Genomic DNA, 24234 nt, shown 5'->3' on the forward strand with positions numbered 1-24234 from the left:
ATACAAAACATACACAGCGAATATTGCAAAAATCAAATGCAAATATTACATTTTTAGCATCTTACATACACATTTGATATGGCACATTATCTCATATTTTTATAAAGATAGATATATTGTTATTGTACATTTGCAGTACAAGCATATGAAACATAAAACTATTAGTAATAAAGAAAGAATTAAAAACATAAAAGAAGTTTAACAACAGTTTAATGTGGATGTGTTTCAATACTGCTACACAAAAAGTCAATATCAGGTGAAATATTTGAAACTGCAATTCTTAGATTTCTGCTTTGAAATGAAACTTATACGAATAAGCATATATTTACTAATATTCATTAAGCGCCGAAATACGCAGGAAGCGAAATTTGTGAACACGAACCGATGTGTGATGTTTTTCCCATTAAAATATCAAAAATAACAAAAAAGAAATAATAAAATAATAAAAATTAAATAGGTTTCTCTTAAGATAAAAAAAATCTACTTAGTCTTAAAAGATTTTCAATTTGTTTTCATTATTTCACGGCCCCTCTCAACAAAACCTACGACCCCCAAGGGGGCCGCAGCCCACAGTTTGGGAAGCGCTGACTTAGAAAACTGGTATATAACATATGACAATCCTGGTGTAAAAATTTGATGTATCTTAATAATGCCAGAAAGCCTTACATCAATTTTTACAGAAGTCAAGCCCTGTAAGGATGTTATAAAAATAACCTGTATAGCTGTATATAATTAAAACAGTTTGTTAATGTAAACAATCCCATAGGGACTGTCTGTACTTACTGCCCTAAAAACGAAAATTCTAGAATGTATTACACAAAAGGCAATACCTTGCCACCAGAAAACTTTGTATGTTAGCTCCTTATGAGGATGTGTGAAAGTTGTTATTGAGTTCCAATTGTAAATACTCAAGGTCAGTGTCAGACGGACCGACAAACTTCAGACGCACTTCTGCTGCCCAAACAAATAGAATTAAAGAAGTGTAGTAGAAGATCAAAGAAAGAGTCAGTGTCAAGGAAAGAACAAGGGATTGCACTGAAATATTCAAGGTTCCATATCTTCATGCAGGATCTGAAAGAAGGTGAATAAAAGGTGTTGGCCAGAAGATCGAGTATCGGTTATTCACAGGTCATCAATCGGTTATCCATAGGTCGTCAATCGGTTACCCATAGGTCGTCATCAGTATCCCACCGGTTTTGTCCGTCGGATGTAAGCCATCGAAGATGCGACTTCAGGAGAAGTCATGCCAGTGGCCTGAAAGAAAGATGACACGAGCCTGCCAGGCAAAGCGTTAATCTGATGACAAACCTTCGCAGGGAGCTATTGTCCGAACATAGGAAGTTTTGAGAGGGAAAGAATTGCTCCGTTAGTTTAACGCGCATGCAAGTACTCCTCAAGCCGAAAATTTTCACCTGAGTGCCAGGAGGACAGTGTCCCAGAAGTCATCAGTAAATCTATTGCCGGCGTAAGGAGGGAGAGAAAACCTGATATGGGAGGAAAGGGTCAGGACTCCAATCCGAAGACAGGGAATGAGAATACGCAGTGGGTAGCAGCCCTAAAGTGAGTTCAATTTTTTTTTCTTCAATTTTGTGAATTATAGGAGAACTTTATTAGAAGACTGTTAAGATTAAACTGTTGAATTTGTGTAAAGTTAATGGTTGGATTCAAAATGTTTAATAAGTAATAGAAAATTATGTGTGTGACAGTTTGTTAATGGTGCATTTTGCCTAGAGTATTATCTTAGTATCAGAAGGATCAAACTTTTATGTGTAATGATATTCTTGTGTGTATAACAGTTAAGGAGCAACAGTTTGTTAATAGTATAATTGCTTAGAATAGAAACTTGATATTGGAAGGGAGTGGATATTTACGTGACATGATTATCATAAATTGAAAGCGAAATCTTAACATAATTGTTCTATTTAGAGTTAAACTAAGCAATTTTTTTCTTTGATGAAATAATAGTGTAAATTGTTTTATGGTAAATAAATGTGTTGTTTAAATGTTAATAGAGTGTCACCTGATATTTAATTTTTCGATGCACTGTTCCGAAAAATATTAGAGCCTATTAGCGAGAACCCAGGAGAAAGGATAGAAAGGGTAGATAGCAGACCACGATTGCAGATATTAATTAATCAGGGGTAATTTGAATGTAAAGGGAAGACTACTAGATGCACTTACCACTTCTTATTACTGGAAAATGGACATCAGTGCGCAGCTTATCAAAAATAAATTTTCTGGTGTTCGAGGAATAAGAAGGAAGTGTGGAAGGCAGTTAGAATAAGTAGAAAAGGAGTTATTTGCATAAAGGTATATAAAAAGAGAGAACCCCCCCCCCAGTTTACACTGGAAACCTGATAAGTAGTAGCAGATTAATTTGGAGTAAATTATGATGAAAAGTTAGTAATAATGTAATAAATGTAATATTATTACAGTAACCTGCACACCCATAGAAGGTAAAAATCAGAAAATTGATGATATCCCCAAAAAGAAAATTGAAGGAAACCTATAGCATATTAACCCAAAGGCAAGCTAAGGATTAGATATAAGTACAGGAAGGCATAGGTGATGATGATTATTCATAATAGTGCTTCACATTATAAACAACACAAAGAGAAGAAAAATATAATTAATTTATTGAACTTATTGATATTTTGCTGGCTTTCTACTCAGAAACGTCAGAGAACAAACTACAGCTGTGAAAGTACACAGCACCAAACTAAATTAGTGTAGAAACAATTCTAATTGTAACTGCAAATGAACTAATATTTTAATACATGATGCCCTCTATGGGTCAGATAACCATAATTTGCATTAATTTCCCAGAGATTATGGTTATGGACATAATGAGAATGTAAGAGCAAATATGAGGAAGTTATTGAGAAGAATGAAAGAGATAGTAGTATGGTGGGAAAGGTTGTCAGTGTTGCCAAGGTATGACAATGATGAATTGAGACAGAGCCAGAATCATGAATAGTATGCTAACAGAGCTGTGTGAGAAAGAAGTGCAATTTGTAGATGTATGGCATGTGTTTTAGGGAAGAATGGAAGTATCCAGGCATGATGGATTGCATTTGAATAGCTTTGGAGTGAGTGAACTGGAGAAACTGTTGCTATATGGAAATATAGTGTGTGATGCAAGCAGGAAATCAGAAGTAAATGAAGTGAAAGATCAAGAGAGTGGTATTGAAGAGAAAGAAGTACTTGACAATGGAAACAGTAGTAGTAAGATCAAGACAGAATGGGAATAGAAGAACAGAGAAACAGAGAGAGCCCAGGTGAAAAGGAAGACATTGGCATATGGAGAGTAGATGTTAGAAGTAGTAGCAAATGTATATATAGGGATCATGAGCATAAAAATGGAATAGATTGGGATGTGAGTGAGGTAGTTGAGAGTGAGAAGACATATGTGATAAGTGGTGATAAAGGTGAATGGAAAAGGGTAGGAATCAGAAAATCACAACTAACAAGTGGCTTGGGTAGAACTGGTTATAGACCTGAAAATGAATTGCTGTGTTTATTTATAAATGCCAGAAGTATCAGAAATATGGGAGATGAAATGGCTTCACTTATTGAGTTTATTCACCCAAAACTGTTGGAATAAATGAAACATGGTTGAATGAAGATGATATCCTAATGGGAATAGAAATAAACGGGCACAATGTTTCTCACAGAGATAGAAAGGACAAGAAAGGAGGGGAAATGCTGCTGATGATGGCAAGGAAATTATGCCCACGTAAGTTGACATGAAAGAGGGAAATAGGGGCAATAGTTACAAGGTGTTGCTATGAGGCATAATATGATATATATATGTGCTATGTAATATGAGATAGATAGATATATGTATAATATGAGGTGTATATATGTAATACATGCTTAGAAATGTATAGAAGACAACTTGGGTTAGTGAACAAAGGAAGGGTAATTATTATGGGCAATTTTAATTATGGTGATATAAACTGGAATGAAGAGATAGCATTTGGGAATAAGGAAAATGAAATTCTTGAGAGACAACTATCTTAGACAGCAAGTAATGCAGGGCATGCAAGGATTGAGAGTTTCAGATCTGATCATTTCATCAAAGATGTAATTGTGAGTGGGGTTTGGCACTTTTCCTCTAGTTGGTGAGAGTAATCATGAAATGATTGCCTGAGTTGTCGCTAGCCGTATGCAGACCTCTGTGAGGAAACATGTGGAAATACAAGGCTTGTGATTATGATAAGTTTAGAAGACAGCTTGGATCTATAGCATGGAATGAGGAGTTGAGCAGTAAGGAAATAAATGCTGCTTGGGAACTGACAAAGAAATACATAACAGCATCAATATGTGAATGTATTCCGAAGGCCAAAAGGCTGAATAAGGTAGGTGTAAAATGGATGAATGAGTGGCTTAAGCATAAAATCTGGAAGAAGGCACTTTGGAGGCAGTACAAGATGAAGAGTACAATGATGAAGACAACAAAAGTGCAGTATGAGTAGGTGGTAAATGAGGCAAAGAAAAACTCTAGAGAGTTATTTTAGGTATGTGGCAAGTAGAAGGAAGAACGATTATGGTAAGATGATAATGTATTTTTGCATTTTTCCCTTCAGCCTGTAGGCTGGTGGGGTAGCCATATGCTACAATACCAGGGAGATGATTATGAAGCATGTGGTTTCTCATTGCCCTTCCTTGCCATAAGTATATTTATGACTGTAGTCATGTGTGTGTGTGTGTTCACGGGACTGGTTTGCCTGTTTTGAGGGATGAAAAACCAGAGTTACCAGGAGATAAAACCTCCACATCCATATGAGACTGGTTAACTCACCTTTAGTTGAAAGAGACCAGATAAAGGTTCCCCACATCATGGATGGGAATCGAACCCAGGTCTTTCCAACCAAAGGGCTTCATCTATACCGACTGATATGGAGGCTCAAAGAGGAAGATGATAGTAATGGATGAAAATGGTAGAATGGTGACTGCAACAGAAGTCATTCTTGAGGTATTCAGTGATTAATTTATAAGGGTGTTTCATCATCATTAGGGTGAAATCATGAGAAATTCAAGTGTAGAGGACATAGGAGAGGATGGCTTAATTGTGAGTGAGCAGGAGGCAGATGAAGATATAAACTTGATGTCGATAAGGTGATAGGATTTGATGACATATCACCACATGTCCTAAAAGAATATTCAAGGGAATTGGCAGTAGCATTGGCATGCCTGTTTAATAAGAGCACAGGTTCCAAGAGAGTAGAAAGAAGGTAAAATTGTTCCATTGCATAAAGGTTAAGGCTGTGGCTACAAATTATAGGCCAATCTGTATATCTGGAGTTGTGAAATGAGTACTAGAGAGATGAGTGAGAACTAGGATACAGAAATGGGTTGATTACAGCAGTATTCTCTGGGGTTGTCAGCATTGGTTGGATAAAGGGAGATAATGTTTTACTAACTTACTTATGTACTATAACAAGGTGACAAATGTCTTGGACAAGGGAGATTCATATACAGTTGGTATACTTAGATTTTGCAAAAGAATTTGATAGACTGCCACATGACAAGCCGTTAAATAAATTTAAACAGATGGGATTGAATAACAGACTTCTGAGTTGGATTAGTGAATGGCTGTCAGATAGGTATCAAAGTTGTATGTTGGGCTGCAGTATCCCGAAAGAGGAAAGTCACTAGTGGTGTGCAGCAGGAGCCAGTTTTGAGACCATAGTTGTTCACAATTTGTATATTAGCAATATTGGGATGGGTTTAAACTGGAGATATGCAGCTGTTTGCAGATGATGCAAAATTGAGGAGGACAATGCAGGTCAAGCAGATGTTATGGCTTTATCAGTTCAGTGTTGCAAAGTGTAAGGTTTTGAAATTTGGTAAGCAACGATGGGATGCAAAATATACACTTGGTCGAGAAACTTTAAAGGTGATAGAAGAGATGAGAGATCTGAGAGTAGTAATGGACAAGGACCTGAAATTCAGGAGCCACATTACACAAATTGTGAAGATGTCGCATCAGATAATGGCAATGATATGGAGGATTCTGCCGTACAGAAATAGAGGTTATGATGCCATTGTATAAGGCCTTGATCAGGGCTTTGTGGTCATTGGTTTGTCATGATCAGTGGTCTTTGGAATGTGGAGCACGAGTACAGATTTAGAGAATGTAAGATTTAGAGAGATTATATGATTGAGACATAAGCTAGTCAGGGGTTGTTATCAGGTTGACATGGAAGAGTTTTTCATAGAATGGGAGAGGCCACCTCTGGAAACTGTATAAGGAGGATGTGAGCAGAGGAATGAGGAGCAGTTTCTTTACATGGAGAGTGGAATGCATTGCCTGAGTATGTTGTGAATCTAGGCACATTGAATCAGTTTAAGTCATGGGTGAATGAGCTTTGTGTATGATAGTGTGTACCACCCACAATAAGTCTGACTCCATGGAAGTCAAATGTTAGTAATAATCTGGCCAAAGAAGGTACTGTGTGTTACAACATTAGTTCATTTTCAGTGACATTTGAATTGTTTCGACAATGATTTATTTAAGTGCTGGGCACTTATAGTCGTAATTTGTGCTCTGACGATGCTGGGTAGAAAACCAGTGAAATATTAGTAGGTTGAATAAATTAACTTTTTTTGTTTGTTTCTTCTCTTGGTACTGTTTATACAGTGAAGCACTATTATAAGGATTAGATGATTGAGGAACTCTGCTCTAGAGACCAAACATCAACACCATTTGAGAGATGAAGAAAAAAGGAAACAAGAACTGATATACCTCAGTGAGATCCTAATAAAAAAATGACTATAATGACCATTGATGACATCCTACAGAACACCAATAAAGACCCTGATAGTCAAGAAAATCAAATTTACAAAGATGCCGTCATCCTGCTTTATATTAAAAATGTGACAGATTAAATGGCCTTAGTTCTGAAAAGTGGCCTTTGATCTCCCTGAAAAACTACGCCTAACATTTTGCTTATCTAACCTTACAACTACCCAAGCAGCCATCCACCTTTGAAAGAACACATGAAAAAACATTTAGAGGACACACGGAAAAAAGATCACACAAGCCACGTTTGGCTTTCTACAGTGTAAGTGAAAAATATTAAGTAGTTTGACAACTAACAAAAATGCTATACACTGAATTCAACCATTTCATTTGTAAATTCAAAGAGGTCTCAGAAATGATTTTCAGTGTCAACACAACTTATTTTCACCAATTACAGCTTCTGAATTTTACAATTGGTTATCATTTATTTGATTTGTTGTGTTTGCGGCGTTAGATTCGGTTAACTTGCTTTTTAGCTTTGTAAGGTATAGTTCAATACAAGAACAGTTTCTGCTTATTATTATTATTATTACCACCCAAGAACCCATGGAGTCAAAGAATCATCTAGGACAGTGCTTCCCAAACTTCTGGATGTCAGGGCCCCCTTTGCAAAAATTAAAATATTTCACGCCCCCCCCCCCCTGAAAAAAAATCGTAACAGAGAGATATATTATTATAATATTTATTGTATTTATATTCAATACAAAACATAAACAGCGAATATTGCAAAAATTAAATGCATATATTATTACATTTTTTGCCTCTTACCGTTTGGTTCTGAAGACGATGCGGGCTGTTCTGGTAAAATATGAAATACTGTCCTTTTTTTGAGTCTGTTTCTGCTTCTTCTGATTGTTCGCGGGATTTTTTTTTATTTTTTATCAGCCACTTATTCATCTCAGGGTTAAATTTTTTAACGTGCAATAGATCAAATAATATCACCACTTACCGATACTGGCACACCACAAACTGATAACATGAAATTAGTGAATATTACCTGAATAAGGGAATCCCCGAACCAGTTATATTTTTCTCTTTTGTGACTTTTCTCCCTTTAAGGTAATTAAGCCTAACGCGAAACAGACAGCAAAGGCAGGTTATTAAAATTAGCAGTATATATGATTGGTGCGGTATTAACAAAAGATCGCGCAACCGAAAGATAAAAGCATAGCTGACAATTGAGTTGAAATGCTAACTCTCTCTTCAACCAAATTCCATATGTGAAACTGCCATAACATTCATTATATATATATATATTACTTAGTTTTAACACTTTTACGAATTTTAACACGTTCGGTTGAATTTTATTGCTGCCTTGGGAAATCAAACTCGCACACATCTAATTAATAACAATAGTTTTTAGTTAGATACTGTGTTTGCCCATGCAACATATGGTTTTGTTTCAGTCTACACAGCATAGTTTTTGTATGAGGGGACATGTGATTCATTAATTAGTGTGTTTTTATCCCAGTTGTCTCTAATTGCACTATTTGTTGAGAAATATATTACACAGACTCCTCATACCTTATTCACTGGCATAATGAAAGTACTAGTTTTTATTGCCTCTGCAGTATAGTTGCTATTAGGGAGGACGTGTTGTTTACCACTGCAAACGAGTTACTATCTCCCCACATGAACTTGTTTAAGCCTTTTTTCATGTGTGAAATATATGCGAAACTTTTATTGGTAACAGAAAACTAGCTCGGATGACAGTGATAATATAAAACGAATTTTGATATGTATATAAAGTCAATATCAACAGTCCTTGATTATGAACGCGTGATGAAAGGGACAGGAAGATTTGGAGCTTCCCTGGAGAGCATCCGAAATAAATACAATTAACCACTGCTTTGAAATGAAACATATGAATAAGCAATATTTACTAATATTCATTAAGTGCCGAAATACGCTGGAAGCAAAGTTTGTGAACCAACACCAAGGTGTGAATTTTTCCATCAAAATATAAAAAATAAAAAAGAAATAATAAATAATAAAAGTTAAATACGTTTCTTTTAAAATAAAAAAAATCTACTTAGTCTTAAAACATTTTAAATTTGTTTTCATTATTTCACGGCCCCCTCAACAAAACCTACGGCCCACAGTTTGGGAAGCGCTGATCTAGGAGATCCTTTCATCATACACACAGCTCATCATACTGCACTTTAAACACACTCAAATTCTCTGCAGACACCACACTGTCAGCCAAGGCATTCCAATCATTCACAACCTGCATGCAAAAAAATGCTTCTCATTCCCCTGCTCACACCCTCTTTATATAGGTTCCAGGGATGACCTCTGGTTCTCTCCTGATCTCTCACTGTTTTCTGTAGAACCTCTCCAACATTGATGCTATACTTTACTAACTTGTAGGTCTATATTATAATATTTCCCTTCTTCCTCCTATCCACTAGACTCTGTAAATTGCATCTTCTCAATCTTTCCTCATATTCAACAATAAAGAGGTCAGAAACTACCTTAGTCAGTCTCCTCTGGGCCCTTTCCAACAACTCTTTGTCCTTTTGAAAACCAGGTAACGAAATCTGGGCACAATAGTCCATGTGTAGTCTAATCAAAGCCTTATACAATGGAACAAGAATCACCCTACTTCTACACGTCAGTGTCCTCTGCATCATTCCCAGAAGTCTTTGTGTTGTCTTCACAAATTTGGCAATGTGTCCCCTAAATTTCAGATCCTTATCCACTATCACCCTAAGATCTCTTATTTCCTCCACCTCCGACAATATATCCCGCCAAGCATAAATTCTACATCCCATCTTTGTTTTCCAAATTTTAAAACCTTACATTTTGCAACACTGAACTCACATCCTCATTTCCGTGCCCAATTTATTCAAGTCTTCTTGTAGGGCCACAACTTCTTCTCTACTCTTCATGGTTCTTCCCAACTTTGCATCATCTACAAACAACTGAATATCTCCAAATCTTTGCCAATATCATTAATATATACAAGTTAAACGATAATGGCCCTAAAACAGACCCCTGAGGCAAACCACCAGTGACCTTCCTTTTCTGGGATATTGCTACCCCAAACACAACTTGCTGATACTCAGATAGCCAGTCTCCGATCCAATAGTATCCAACCCCATCTGCTGTAGTCTGACTATCAACTTATCATGCGGTAATCAATCAAAAGCCTTTGCAAAAATCTAAGTATATTATTGTGTATCCCTCTCCTCTGTCCAAGGAAGGCAGTCACCTTACTGTAATAAATAAGTAGATTACTAAAACATGACCTTCCTTTAGCAAATCCATGCTATCCATCAAAGATAATACCATTATTGTCAACCCAATTCTGGATTTGCTCGCAAGCTTCTCCAACAACTTAACCACAACACCTGACATAAAGATAGGCCTATAACTTGATGCTGAAGTTCTATCACCTCCCTTATGAAGAGGCAAAATCTTGCCCTCCTTCCACTCCTTAGGAACTTGACCCAGTGCAAGACTCATATTAAAAAAATATGTCAAGACAGATGTCACTTCCCTGGCACATTCCTTCAGAATATGTGGTGATATACAGTATTATCCACTTGGCCACAATTCGGGAGCAGTGGGCCGGTGCATTGTCCTCATGTAGGTACAGGTCTCCTGCAGGGTGCTGTAGGCACAGAAATGGGTGCACATGATCTGACAGCAGGTCCCTATATCGATCGCCGATGAGGGACGATAGTAGATGTACCAGGGGAGCCATTTCATCCCACGTAAACAGTCCCCATACGAGGATACCACCACCACTACTGGCCTGAATTGTACCCTGCTGGTATAAGGGATCCATCGTTTCATGTGCTTGGCGACGCACTCGTACCCTGCCATCAGCGTGTGCCAACATGTACCTCGACTCATCAGTCCAGGCGACCTTTTTCCGTACATCGAGGGGCCCAATGGCGGTGCTCTCACACCCATGCTAATCGTTGTGCATTGTGCGTGCGGTCAGCAGAGGTACCCTAGTTGGGCAGTGGCTTCTGTACCCCATACCAAGTAGATGGTTCTGGATGGTGTGGCTGCTCACATGACGTTGTTGTCCAGCATTGAACTGGTGAGTGATCTGCAGCACTGTGGCCTTCTATCCGCTGTTACCATCCGAGCTAGCCGATGGCGTCCCCTGTCATCGACACGTTGTACACCACGACAGTTTTCCCTGGAGGCTGTGGTTTTACCCAATTCCATGTATTCATGGTACACTCTTCACACAGTGGCCTGTGAAAAGCCCAGTGCCTGCACGACTTCGGAGATGGAGTGCCCCATACGTCTGGCCGCGATTGAATTCGCTGAGATCGAGTCTTCCCCATTCTGTGCTCGACTATTACTCAGACAGTCATTACAAGGTCTGACGACATCCCCGTCATGCGCCGGGGCGACCACAGCACCATTTCGCCAACAAGGCAGGTATCTCTAATTCAACTGCTCATGAGTGTATTATCAAGTCCCACAGCCTTATTAACATTTATTTTTCTCAACTCCCCATACACCTCTTGCTCACAGTCAGTCTCTCCTTCCCATCATGAAATGCTCTCAATCTCTCTCCATGAATTCACATTCACAAGATTGAAAGACCTTTATGAACTGCTCAATAAGTATCTCCACTATATCTTCTGCAACAGCTGTCTTTATACCATTTTCTCCACTCAATGTCATCCTTCCATAATCATTCTTTTTTTTGCTGGCTACATATCGAAAGAACTCCCTAGGATTCTTTTTGGCTTCTTTAGCTAATTGCTGCTCATACCTCACTTTTGCTACCCTTACCAACTGGTTATCACCTACTGTGCCTGATCTTTTGTAGTCCTCATGGAAATGGTTATTACCACTTCTCTTATGCTGCCTCCACAATGCCCTTTTCCTCTGTATCGCATGCTTAATCTCTTTATTCATCCATTTCACACCTACCTTATTTAACCTTCTGACCCTTGGAATGCATTTAGACATTGCTTCTACTATAGTTCTTGAAAATCTCCCAAGCTGCATTGATCTCTTTTCCAGCTAACTCCTCATTCCATGCTACACCTGCAAGCTGTCTCCTGAGTTCTTCATAATCACCCCCCCATCCTTGTTGTAGTTCCACATATACCCTTTTTTCACAGAGGTCCTCACACTGCTAGCAACCACCCAGGTAATTACTTCATGGTCACTCTCATCAATTGGTGGATGATTGGACACCTAATTTATAATTAAATCCTCTGATGAGATAATCAAATCCAAGACCCTCAATCCTCGTGTGTGCCATCTGTTATATACTGTCTGAAGTACTTGTCCCTCAAAAACTCAAGAAACTCATTTTCTTTACTTCTAGTTGCTATCTCATCATCTCAGTCTATATTGTCATAATTAAAATCATCCATAATGATCACCATTTTCTTATTTGCTTGATTAATTTGATTATACATTTCATAGTCACTACCATCCACATTACCAGGTCTATAACATCCAACCAAGTATTTGATTCCATTCACCTCTATCTCACACCATACTGCCTCAAAACCACTGGCACTATTTCCCTCTTGCATCTCTACTTTGTATGGACAATCTCTTTCTCTATCATCAATAGCACCCCCCTCCCTTTTTACCCTTTCTATCCTCATGAAACACATCATACTCTCCCATCTCTATCCACTGACCATCCTTTTTAATATTTGATTTGTTTATTCCTGATGAAGCACATCATACTGTGTGAGAAACTAAAAAATTGTGATGGTAATACTGGAAATCAATTTTAAAAAAATAAAATATATTCATTGAGTTACTAAATTAAGCTACATATTAGTTGAATTAAATCATGTAAGAATTTATTGCTTTTAAAGTGGGCACAGCATATTACATGTAAAAAGGACATGAGATTGAGTTTTTTCCCTAAGATTACAAGAATCTTAGATTTAGAATTAGATTACAAAAAATTACCTTGCTACAGTTGCACCATGAATAATACGAATATTATCATGACATGTAGAATTAGCAGGTGTATGAATATCATCAGAATTGTCTCCAGCCTATTTAAAAAAGAGATATAAACAAAAATATGTTACAAAAACATGTGACTTCATTAAAATATTTAAGTTAGCAAATGATTTAACTTAAAAAGTAGCATTCATGATTCTAAGGGAATATAAAACTACAAAGTTCACTACAGAAAGCACCAATAGCAAAGCATTTACTTTACCACTACCTTTATTCCTTTATGAGTTTGCTGTAGGAAATTTATTTATGTTGCAAGATTTAATTAGTCTGATATTTTCCTATAATAATGTTGACATCAAAATGATGTGCTCTTCAATGAGAGAAATGTTTTATCATTTTTCTAACTGGTCATAAACATCTGAACATACATATGACTAGAAGTTTTAGTAACCCTTCAATTACAGCCGAGAACTTAAAAGACTTGTATGGATCATGAACTCTCCACCATCTATCTATATACCTAAATGATTTTTACATAATATCACTGCCTATACAAAGTTGAGGATTTTAGTTGTTTTTCCAACAGCGACTTATGGATGTGAGACTTGGAACCTAAAAGAAGTCAGATAAAAAGAAGGATAGTTGCTTTTCAGATGTGGTGTTACAGAAGGCTGTTGAGGATATCATATACTGAAATGCATACATATGAATGAGTGTTAGAAAAGATCAGTAGAACTTGAAGGCTCCTTAAGGATATTGACAGAAGAAAGTCAAAATATTTTAGGCACATTGAAAGAATGGAAGGAGGACTTCTCAGAACAGTAACAGAAGGTAAAGTTCCTAGAAAAAGAGGAAGGGGCAGACCGTCAATGAGATAGATGGTTGTGTGTGTGGAGTGACTGAGCTTGAGAGTTGAAGCCTCCAGAAGAGCATACAACAGGACTACATGGCAAGGACTGGTGTGGCACATCACTGAGCATCGGAATGACCATACAGTATCTGTGGATGTCCAAAGGACAGATGATGATATACAAAGAAGTGGTGCTACAAGATTAGCAACCTCTTGAAGAGATTATGTGGAATACTATTTAAAGAGACTTAAGTTCAGCAACAATGCAAATCATTTGATATTGGTACACCACAATCCCTCCTTTTATCTTGTCTATTCTTCCTAAAAATACTATACACTTTATACTCAACACAAGTTAGCAGGTATCATTAATGCCAATAATCTCAAGCCATAACGTATTCATCAAGGTGACAAAACTCAACCTCATTCTTCCTTATCCCTATAATTCTGACATTTTGTGGAATCTCCTCTGTGGTCTACATCAGCGCTTCCCAAACTGTGGGCCACGGCCCCCTTGGGGGCCATAGGTTTTGTTGAGGGGGCCGTGAAATAATGAAAATAAATTTAAAATGTTTTAAGACTAAGTAGATTTTTTTTTATTTTAAAAGAAATGTGTTTAACTTTTATTATTTATTATTTCTTTTTTGTTATTTTTTATATTTTAATGGAAAAATTCACACATTAGTGTTGGTTCACAAACTTTGCTTCGTGCGTATTTCGGCGCTTAATGAATATTAGTAAATATTGCTTATTCATATGTTTCATTTCAAAGCAATGGTTAATTGTATTTACTTCGAATGCTCTCCAGGGAAGCTCCAAATCTTCCTGTCCCTTTCATCACGCGTTCGTAATCAGGGACTGTTGATATTGACTTTATATACATATCAAAACTCGTTTTATATTATCACTGTCATCCGAACTAGTTTTCTGTTACCAATAAAAGTTTCGCACATACTTCACACATGAAAAAATGCTTAAACAAGTTCATGTGGGGAGATAGTAATTCTCTTGCAGTGGTAAACAACACCCCTCCCTAACAGCCACTATACTGCAGAGGCAATAAAAACAAGTACTTTTATTATGCCAGTGAATAAGGTATGAGCAGTCTGTGTAATATATTTCTCAACAAATAGTGCAATTAGAGACAGCTGGGATAAAAACACACTAATAAATCAATCACATGTCCCCTCATACAGAAACTATGCTGTATAGACTGAAACAAAACGATATGTTGCATAGGCAAACACAGTATCTAACCAAAAACTATTGTTATTAATTAGATGTGTGTGAATTCGATTTCCCAAGGCAGCAATAAAATTCAACCGAACGTAAAGTGTTAAAACTAAGTAATATATATATATATATATATATATATATATATATATATATATATAATGAGTGTTATGGCAGTTTCACATATGGAATTCAGTTGAAGAGAGTTAGCATTTCAACTCAATTGTCAGCTATGCTTTTATCTTTCGGTTGCACGAACTTTTGTTAATACCGCACCAATCATATGCACGTTTTAATAACCCTGCCTTTGCTGTCCATTTCACGTTAGGCTTAATTACCGTAAAGGGAGAAAAGTCACAAAATAGAAAAATTTCCTGGTCCTGGGATTCCTTTATTCAGGTAATATTCACTAATTTCATGTTATCAGTCTGTGGTGTGCCATATCATGTGGTGTGATAATATCACCATCGGTAATGGTGATATTATTTGATCTATTCTACGTTAAAAAATTTAACCCTGAGATGGATAAGTGGCTGATAAAAAATATAAAAAAATTTCCGCGAACAATCAGAAGCAGAAACAGACTCAAAAAAAAAAGGACAGTATTTCATATTTTACCGAACAGCCCGCATCGTCTTCAGAACCAAACGGTAAAAGGCAAAAAATGTAATATATGCATTTGATTTTTGCAATATTCGCTGTGTATGTTTTGTATTGAATATAAATACAATAAATATAATAATAATATATCTCTCTATTACGATTTTTTTTTTGAGGGGGGCCGTGAAATATTTTAATTTTTGCAAAGGGGGCCCTGACATCCAGAAGTTTGGGAAACACTGGTCTACATGACCAGTTGGACTATCTTCAGATTACTGTTCATATCTATTGCTTCACTTATACACACATCCTTATGCATACTTAATAAGTCCAATTTGAATACACAATCATCTATTCATCATAATTACTTCCATTATTAACTATTGTATCATTAATGCAGTTGCATAATTACTTGCTTACACACAAATTCCCATCTAATCTAATCTAGTTTCCCTGACTCTCTGTATTAGGTTCATACCAATAAATAATTTCTCTAGGCTCCTGATACCCAACACACTCAAGTGCAAGTAGTCCCTCATATAAATCCTTTCTTCCTTCAAACTCACTCTATACATCTAAAAAGTCACAACCATTCTGAATGATTTGCAATTGCAGCCCTTCTACTTAATTCTGTGTGCTATATAGCTAGATAAATACTATGTTCACTTTCTCACTCCCATTCTTTCAGAAGTCCTTTCATATCTTCTCTCATGTAATTATCACCAGACAAATCACATATTCCTATCGAATTACAATCTGTTTTCTTTTCAGCTTTCAATTATACTTATTAAATGTTTGATTTCAGCACTGAGAAAACTTGAAGTAGTTAACATGTCATCAATCACATTTTATAGTTGAATCTCCACACCACATAATATCCTTTTTATAACTGGTTTTACCTACCTGTTTATCTTTATGCAATATCTTACCTGCTTCAGTGTTTTATTATTATTATTTCTTCTTCTGCTGTTTACTATTCAAGTCATTCTGATGCAGTGGCGGCCAGTGAAATTTTAAGTGGGGATGCTGCCTATACAAAATAAAAAATATATATTTTTTTTCCTAATCAGTAACCAATTTATTAATAAATAAATTGGTAATAAAGCACCCCCCACTTAAAATTTCACCGGCCGCCACTGTTCTGATGCCTCTCTAATCACTTTTGAACTTTTTCCCATTCCTGCATTATCTGTCTAATAATTTGCTTTAATCTAGATATTTCCAAAGTTAATTCATACTTGATATCCTCATTATTTTTTGAAATGGCATTGCTCATTGGGGCAAGCCACATTTGTTAACAATTTCAGTAGCTTGCAAGATTTCGGTGGCATTTTATAGGTCCAAGGCCAAAAAAGAGAACCATACCATCACGCTGCCACCTCCGAATTTCATAGTTGGAGTTATGCACTCTGGTAAAAGACATTCTCAGGTGTCTGCCACACCCATTCATCTGTGTGGTAGAGAGTGTAGCATGATTTGTCACTCCATAACAGCTTCCCAAGCTTCCATGTCCCACTGTACATGTTCTTTGCACCACTGAAGATGATGCTGCATGCTGACTCAGGTAATGTGGGGCTTCCATATTATAGTCCTACCATGGAAACTCATGTTGTGAGCCTTGGTTTTGAATGTTTTTGTGAACATTCATGTTTCAGCTGATGAGCGGAACTCTGCATTCAATGTGTTAGCCAACAAAAGGAAAATTTCACATATTATACTTTGTAGCACCCTGGGCACATTCAGCAAGTGTGGTGGATAGTCCACTGTGGGTAGTTCTTGCAGATGATTCCCTGTGCTTCCATCTCTGTATGGTATCAGTATGATATCACTGATTGTTGACCTGGGATAGCCCAAACTGTCAACAATTTGCCAAACAGATAGGCCTGCAACATGGCATCCTAACACAATGCCTCATTTAAACTCCATCAGTTCCCTTTTCGCCATTGCACTGATTTGGGAGCATCATATTCCTCCAATTTATACTGGCTACAAACACGACTCATCACATGGCACGATGCACCTTGCCAATGGGGAGCGTCTGTTGATTTCTTTTCAAGCAGTGTATATCAAATACTATAAATACATGAAAATTAGTAGTAATATTACTAGGAAAACTACTCAAAGAAAATGACACAAAACAGATAAAAATCACTAATTTCACAGAAGTGTTGAACAGACCAACCTTTCACTACAGTCTTGAATATAAATTTTAATATGCATGTGTGTGCATGTTTTTCATCCACACCTATAACAGTTATGACAGTTCACTTTAAAAAATGCTAGTTTTCCCAAACCTCAAAATAAATCTCATATATGGCATTCACTTATCTCAGTTTCATAAATAAAACAAGAGAATTATAATAAAAAATGATTCAATAAATATTAAACAAATATACAAATAGAATTAATAAAATTTACTTATGATTTTACTTATATAAAAGATTTCATGAGATACATTCTCTCTCTCACATACACAAACTTAAGTTTAATTTCAGAAATAAATAAAAAATTGGTTTTCTAACAATACAAAGAAAACAAAATATTTTGTTAACCCTTTGTAGGACTGCCAACTACAGCTTTTCAACACATTCAATATAATCACAGTTCCAAAATGAGAGCCATCTAACTCTAATTCAGAGGTAACATTCTTCCCAAATAATTCTTTTTCCTTAAACTGAAAGAGGAAATACCACTGTCCTACCTGAGTAGACATCAGTGTATATAACTCATCAGGTATGATGAGTTATATACACTGATGTTTAAGAATATTAAACATCATTTAAGTTATTATACATTGATTTTAAGAAGAATATTTCTTCTTAAAAATTACACTGCATCAGAAAATTAAACAGAAAATCAGACATTATGCTAGCATCAACTATGTTGGATGAAGAAACAGATGTGCATAAGAAAGAGGTTCTAGAGCTGTTGCATAACTTGGATAAGAATTTGCAATCGGGACATCTCTGTATAATATGAGTCTTAACTCAGAAATGATCCATCAAGAATGTATTATAATCCAATGCATGGTGGTGGTGCAAAGACTGATGTGTCTAACTATCGACCTATCAGCATCTCTGGAGTAAAAGTAAAGATTTTAGAGAATTTTGTAAGAACTTGCATAGAGAAATGGGGGACAAACAAAATATACTTTGCAAGGAACAGCATAGGTTTACTAAAGGGAGGTCATATCTGAGCAATTTCCTCATATTGGATAGTAATGTGATGAGATGGATAAAGTTATGAATTGGATTTGATAGGATACTACATGAAAAACTATTGCATAAACTAGAGAATACAGGATTGGAATATAACCTATTAGCTTGAATAATCGGGTGGCTGAAGTATCAGAAAATGGTATATGAAGAATGTAAATCTGCCAGATTTAAGGTAACCAGTGGTGTGCTCCATGGATCAGTCCTTGGATCACTGTTGTTTAATTTATACAATGGTGATACTGGAAAGGACCTGACAGGAGAACTTCAGCTGTTTGCTGATAATGTAAAGATAAGCAGGAGAATCAAAGATGCTACTGATATATACAGCAGGGTGATTTGAATAAGCTGGAAGTGTGGGCAAACAATAATGGCTATCAATTCAATGTTAGCAAGTGTAAAAGTTATGCACTTTGGTATGATGCAATATCCAACAGCATATATTAGTTGGATTATGCTGGGAGAAACTGACGAGGACCAGAATTCTTGGAGTTATGGTGGAGAAAGTTGAACTTCAAAGGTTGCATAACACAAATTGCAAAAACAACTCAGAAGATAATTGTAATGCCAAAACAAACATTGATATGGGATATAGAAGTCTACAAGACCTCAGTATGATTGCACTTGGACTACAGTGCATAAATCTAGTATTCTGTGTTCCAGAGAGATAAGGAAATTTTGAAAATGCTGCCAAGAAGAGTGGCAAAGATATCATGATTATGGAATGTAGATCACAAGGATAGATTGAGAGTATGTGGATTAAAGACACTAGTGGAGAGAAGAAAGAGGTGTGATATGACAGAGGTTTATAAAATTCTGAGCAGAAGTTATAGGATATCGGGTGATAATTTTTTTCATTATATGGAAGGAGGAGAGAGGACAAGGGATCAGTTGTGCAGTTAAGAAAGGGGTAAGAACTGGAGGATTTTTTCCTCTCACAAAGTCATGAGTGAATAGAACAGTTTGCCCTTTGAAGTAGTCAGTGAATCTAGTGTGAATGAGTTTAAGAAAAAGCAAGACAGCTTCTGTAGATGATGTATGGCCTTCCTTGATGAGTCCTTGACTCCTGGAGGTCTAATAATAATGATAATAATAAATTATCCATGAGGAGAAAACATGCCAGATTTACAGTTCTCTTAATAATCCTTTCATTACTAATGAAATCGATTCCCCTATCTGTCTGAATAGTTTACTTCATCTACAATACTAGAAAAAAAGAACTGTCTGTCTTGCAACAAATAAATGTTCTATCTTTTTTATCTAACAAATGGAACACACAGAGTGAAGAAAACCAGAAGTAGACCCAAACTGCTGTAGCAATTCGCTCTTTCCAAATTTCCGTGAAAGTTTATCCTTACAGTATTAGAGACCTTCTAGATTTTTATATTTTGGTGGTCAATAACCATTTGAAAGAAAAACACTTTCATATAAATCTATAGATCTAAAGTAATTTATTTGGAGATCTATAGAATTATATGAAAGTGTTTTTCTTTCAAATGGTTATTGACCACCAAACTTTACTCTTCTTTCTAAAAAGAAAGCCATATTCTCATTCTAATCTCAACAACAACAATGAAACCTAACAACTTCAGAGTGGTTGCTATAAGATACAGTTTCCTGAATGTCTGCACATGAGCACAATCACTACAAACTGTTGATTAAACTCAATGGTTCTCTCCTTATACAAGTAAAACAAAACAATTTTACAATAGTCTGTCTTTTTAAGTAAAATAATGATCATTTCTTGATATGTGCTGGCCAATTAAGTGCATTTCTTTAACTTGATCCTGTAAGCTTCATGAATTGTCTGCATTACTATTACAAAACTTGCAAATTTTTAGCTACATTTTATAACATAAACTAGCTTCATTTTATAAAATGATTTATTAATGTAATTTTTATTCTCTGTTAATTTTGGTGGCATGGTCACTTAATGGGATAGGAAAGGTTAGCAAAACAAGTTTTCTTTGCCAGAATGGCAAGAAAAAGATCCAGAGGAAGCTTAAGAGCTAGGTGGATTGATACAGTACGAAGTGCCTTAGAAGAAAGAAATATAAGATATGATAATATTGGCATTTTGACAGATAACAGATGATTAAGTCAGAGGATGAGTCTCGAAAAATTGCCGCATGGTGGCTGCTCTTCTAAGCATGACACCCAGACCAATACTTAGGTCATCTATAAACAATTTGGTGCCGCACTTCACACTTAAATGGTGCAGCATAGGAAGGAATGACTGCATAGTCTCAATGGCTGCCTTGATGCTTCCATTATATTCTACCAGCAATGACCTCAAGCAAGGCAGAACAAAACAAAAACAAAAAAAAAAAAAAAAAAAAAAAAGATAAAAACAAAATCTAATAACAGCCAAAAGGACAATAAAAAGAAATTTATAATATAAGCAAGAAAGATCATACCAGAACAAACTAAAATAAGGGAAAAAAATTGGATTTAAAGATGTGGTGGAAGTTATCTATAAAAACAAAAAGTGGGCAGGACATATAACACACATGAAAGACAAAAATTGGACACTTCAAGAATAACAGACTGGTATTCCAACAAAAGGAAACAGAGAAGAACCAGTCCTTGATTCCATGATGGATACAGGTCTATCACGTAATCAAGGAATCCTGGAGGAAAGCTCCTGGATAGTTATTATTTATTGTAACTGGGTTTGAGGCTAAATCGCAACTGGACAGTAAATTTAGTGCTCTTGTAAAATTGGCAATACTTTTATGTTTTATTGTGTTTTTCCCTTAGAAAATTACATTTCAAAATATATTAAAATGTAATTTTAGTGTATTGTATTAAGTGTTTTGTAACATATTTTTAATATAGTTTTAAATGGCACCAAAAATGCAAAAGAAACCTAATGCTAAGAAGAGCAGCAAAGTCAAAAATAAAAAGGCTTGGCCCACTAAGGAGGATATTGAAGATATTGAGGAAGTCATTGAAAATGAATTAACCTCCAAAATAGCAAAGTTAAACCAGATTATTAGAGAGACAACTCAAGAATTACAGTAATTTGAGTGGCATTTGAATGAACATATGGAAGAAAAAAAAATAAGCAGCAGAATAAGAAACAACAAAGCACAGAATTAGGTAAATTAGTAAGTAAGTAACGAAAATCAGGTTGACTGTAAAAAGTTGATTGTAAAAAGAAGGATATTATTTTGTATGGTGACTCTATAATAAAACATGCTGTTGATGAGCAAGTTATAACTTAGTTTTCTAGGAGCTTAAAATCAAAAACATAGCACATGCAATTTAAAAACAGAAAAGAAAAGTAAACGAGATCGTAATTGTAGTAGGTACTAACGACTTAAATAGTGATAAGTTCAATGTGAAAGGGTTGTTGAAAGAAAACAGAGTGAACAGTGAGAAAGTTAAAATTTTAAGTATATTACTTTGATATGACAAAAAGGAATTAAGAAGAAGGGCTATGGGTGCAAATGATTCAATGCATATGCTGTGTAAAAGGAATAAATGTGAGTTCTTGGATATGTGGAGTGAGTTTTTGAAGGAAAATGGGATTTATATAAGAGGGACTACCTAGACTTGAATGTGTTTCATATCAGGAGTCTTGAAAAACTAATAACTGGTATGAGACCTAACACAGAGAGTCAGAGAAACAAAATGTGTCCAAAGATGTCTCTGCATATATAAGATACCAGAGGAGAACAGAGATCTGTCAGTTGTCCAACTGTCATGCAGACTACAGACAAGAGTATACAAAAGAACATGCAGGTAGCTTATTATGTCTACATATGAATGCTAGGAGTATCAGAAACAAAGCAGTAATTGCCTTGATCAGTATGTTGGGACCTCAGATTGTAGGCATTAGTGAGACCTGGTTATTAGAAACAGACATACTAGGTAATGAGTGTAAAGGGTACAGTATTTTTAGGAAGGAGAGACAGGAGAGGAGGAGGAGGCATGCTGCTAATGATATTGGATGACTTGAATCCAGTTAGTGCTGAAACTTATGATTGTAATACTAGTAACAGTTTTTCATGTAGCAGTGAGTTTGAACCCATCTGCTGTGAGTTGGAATTAACAAGATCAAATATATAGTGGAGTGCTGTTACAGACCTAGTGGATCGATTGCTAGTGATGAAGAAATGTATAACCAAATAAAGATGATGGATACGAAAAGAGTAATCATAATGGGGGACTTTAATTATCCAAACATTCATTGGACAGCAGTAAAATCTCATGAGTAGAATGAAACTATCCACATGTTGAAAAATAATAAGGCTCCAGGAGTGGACAGCATACCAGCAGAGCTCCTGAAGAATGGTGGGGTCCTGCTGGAGCAGCTGCACTGGCTCATTTTGATGCTCTGGAAAGAAGAACAGCTGCTGGACAAGTGGAAGGAGTCGCTGATCACCCCAGTATATAAGAAAGGAGATAAGGCTCAATGCAGCAACTATAGGGGCAGCTCACTGCTGTCGACTTGCTACAAGGTGCTGTCTAACATCATGCTAACGCGCCTCACACCATATGCAGAAGAGTGCCTTGGTGACTACCAGACAGGCTTCAGGAGGAACCATTCTACAATAGACCAACTCTTCACGCTGCGCCAAGTTTCTGAAAAGTGCTGGGAATATAACCGGGAAGTTCATAATATTTTCATAGACGTTTCTAAAGCCTATGACTCAATGATATGCCCAAAAATATGGCAGATGTTAGAAGAGTTGGGAATTCCTCAAAAACTCCGAAAAATGGTGCAGGTGTGTGTAGCTGGTTCGAGAGCAAGAGTGAAAGTAGAAGGTGACCTTTCAGACCCATTTCAAGTACAGACCAGCGTGAAGCAGGGTGATGGGCTTTCTCTGATTCTCTTCAATCTAGCGTTGGAAAAAGTAATTAGAAACACACAGCAAGTGGCAGGTGGAGTCAACATGGGGGTGCAAGTTAGGATTCTTGGCTACGCTGACAACCTGAACGTTATGGCGCATCAACGGGATGACACGGTGGCATTAGTTACTGCTATTGAAGAAGCTGCAGAAGAAGTTGGCCTGAAAATAAATGCCGAGAAGAAAAAATACCTTTTTATGAGTCGCCATGCTGCTCAAGATCCAGAGGGAGCTGCACAGTTTGAGAGGGTGAATGTATTTAGGTACTTGGGTTCTTTCGTGACTGAAGACAATAAAGTTGAAGCTGATGTCCAGAGTCAGGTATGTGCTGCGAATGTGGCCTATTATCAGGTGCGTCCCCTTTTTGCCTTGCGCTTGCTGTCTTGGACTACAAAGGTGGGACTATACAAGACTTTGTTCAGGCCTATTCTTCTCTATGGTGCTGAAGCGTGGACTCTCACGGCGAGACAAGCCGATCACCTGAGAATATTCGAGAACAAGATGCTACGACGTATCTATGGAGGGGACATGGCAGACGGAGTCTGGAGGAGGCGGTCCAATGCTGCCATAGACGCTTTATACAACTCGGCAGACATCTTGATGGAGCTGTGAGCCTGGCATCTTCAGTGGCTGGAGCACCTGTACCGTATGGACCCTGAAAGGACTGTGAGACAAGCGTGAGAGGCCCAACCCCGATCAGGGAGGCCGCAAGGGAGACCGAGAAAGAGATGGGCGGATCAGAAGAAGGAAGACCTGCAGGCT

The 24234-nt window shown here is 36.7% G+C and overlaps 1 protein-coding gene across 2 annotated transcripts in view; it reads right to left on the reverse strand.

Moving 5' to 3' along the window:
- The window catches only part of Mlh1 (DNA mismatch repair ATPase Mlh1), a 426615-nt gene that overhangs the window by 218805 nt on the left and 183576 nt on the right, over positions 1-24234 (reverse strand). For both annotated transcript variants that reach the window (XM_090408883.1, XM_090408882.1), the window contains exon 7: positions 12722-12810. In XM_090408883.1, the coding sequence (XP_090265009.1) occupies positions 12722-12810 (89 nt within the window). The remainder of the gene's footprint in view (positions 1-12721; positions 12811-24234) is intronic.

This window comes from Typopeltis vanoorti, chromosome 19 (assembly GCF_054136105.1).
Source record: "Typopeltis vanoorti isolate ZY-2024b chromosome 19, IOZ_Tvanoo_1.0, whole genome shotgun sequence".
Lineage (NCBI taxonomy): Eukaryota > Metazoa > Arthropoda > Arachnida > Uropygi > Thelyphonidae > Typopeltis > Typopeltis vanoorti.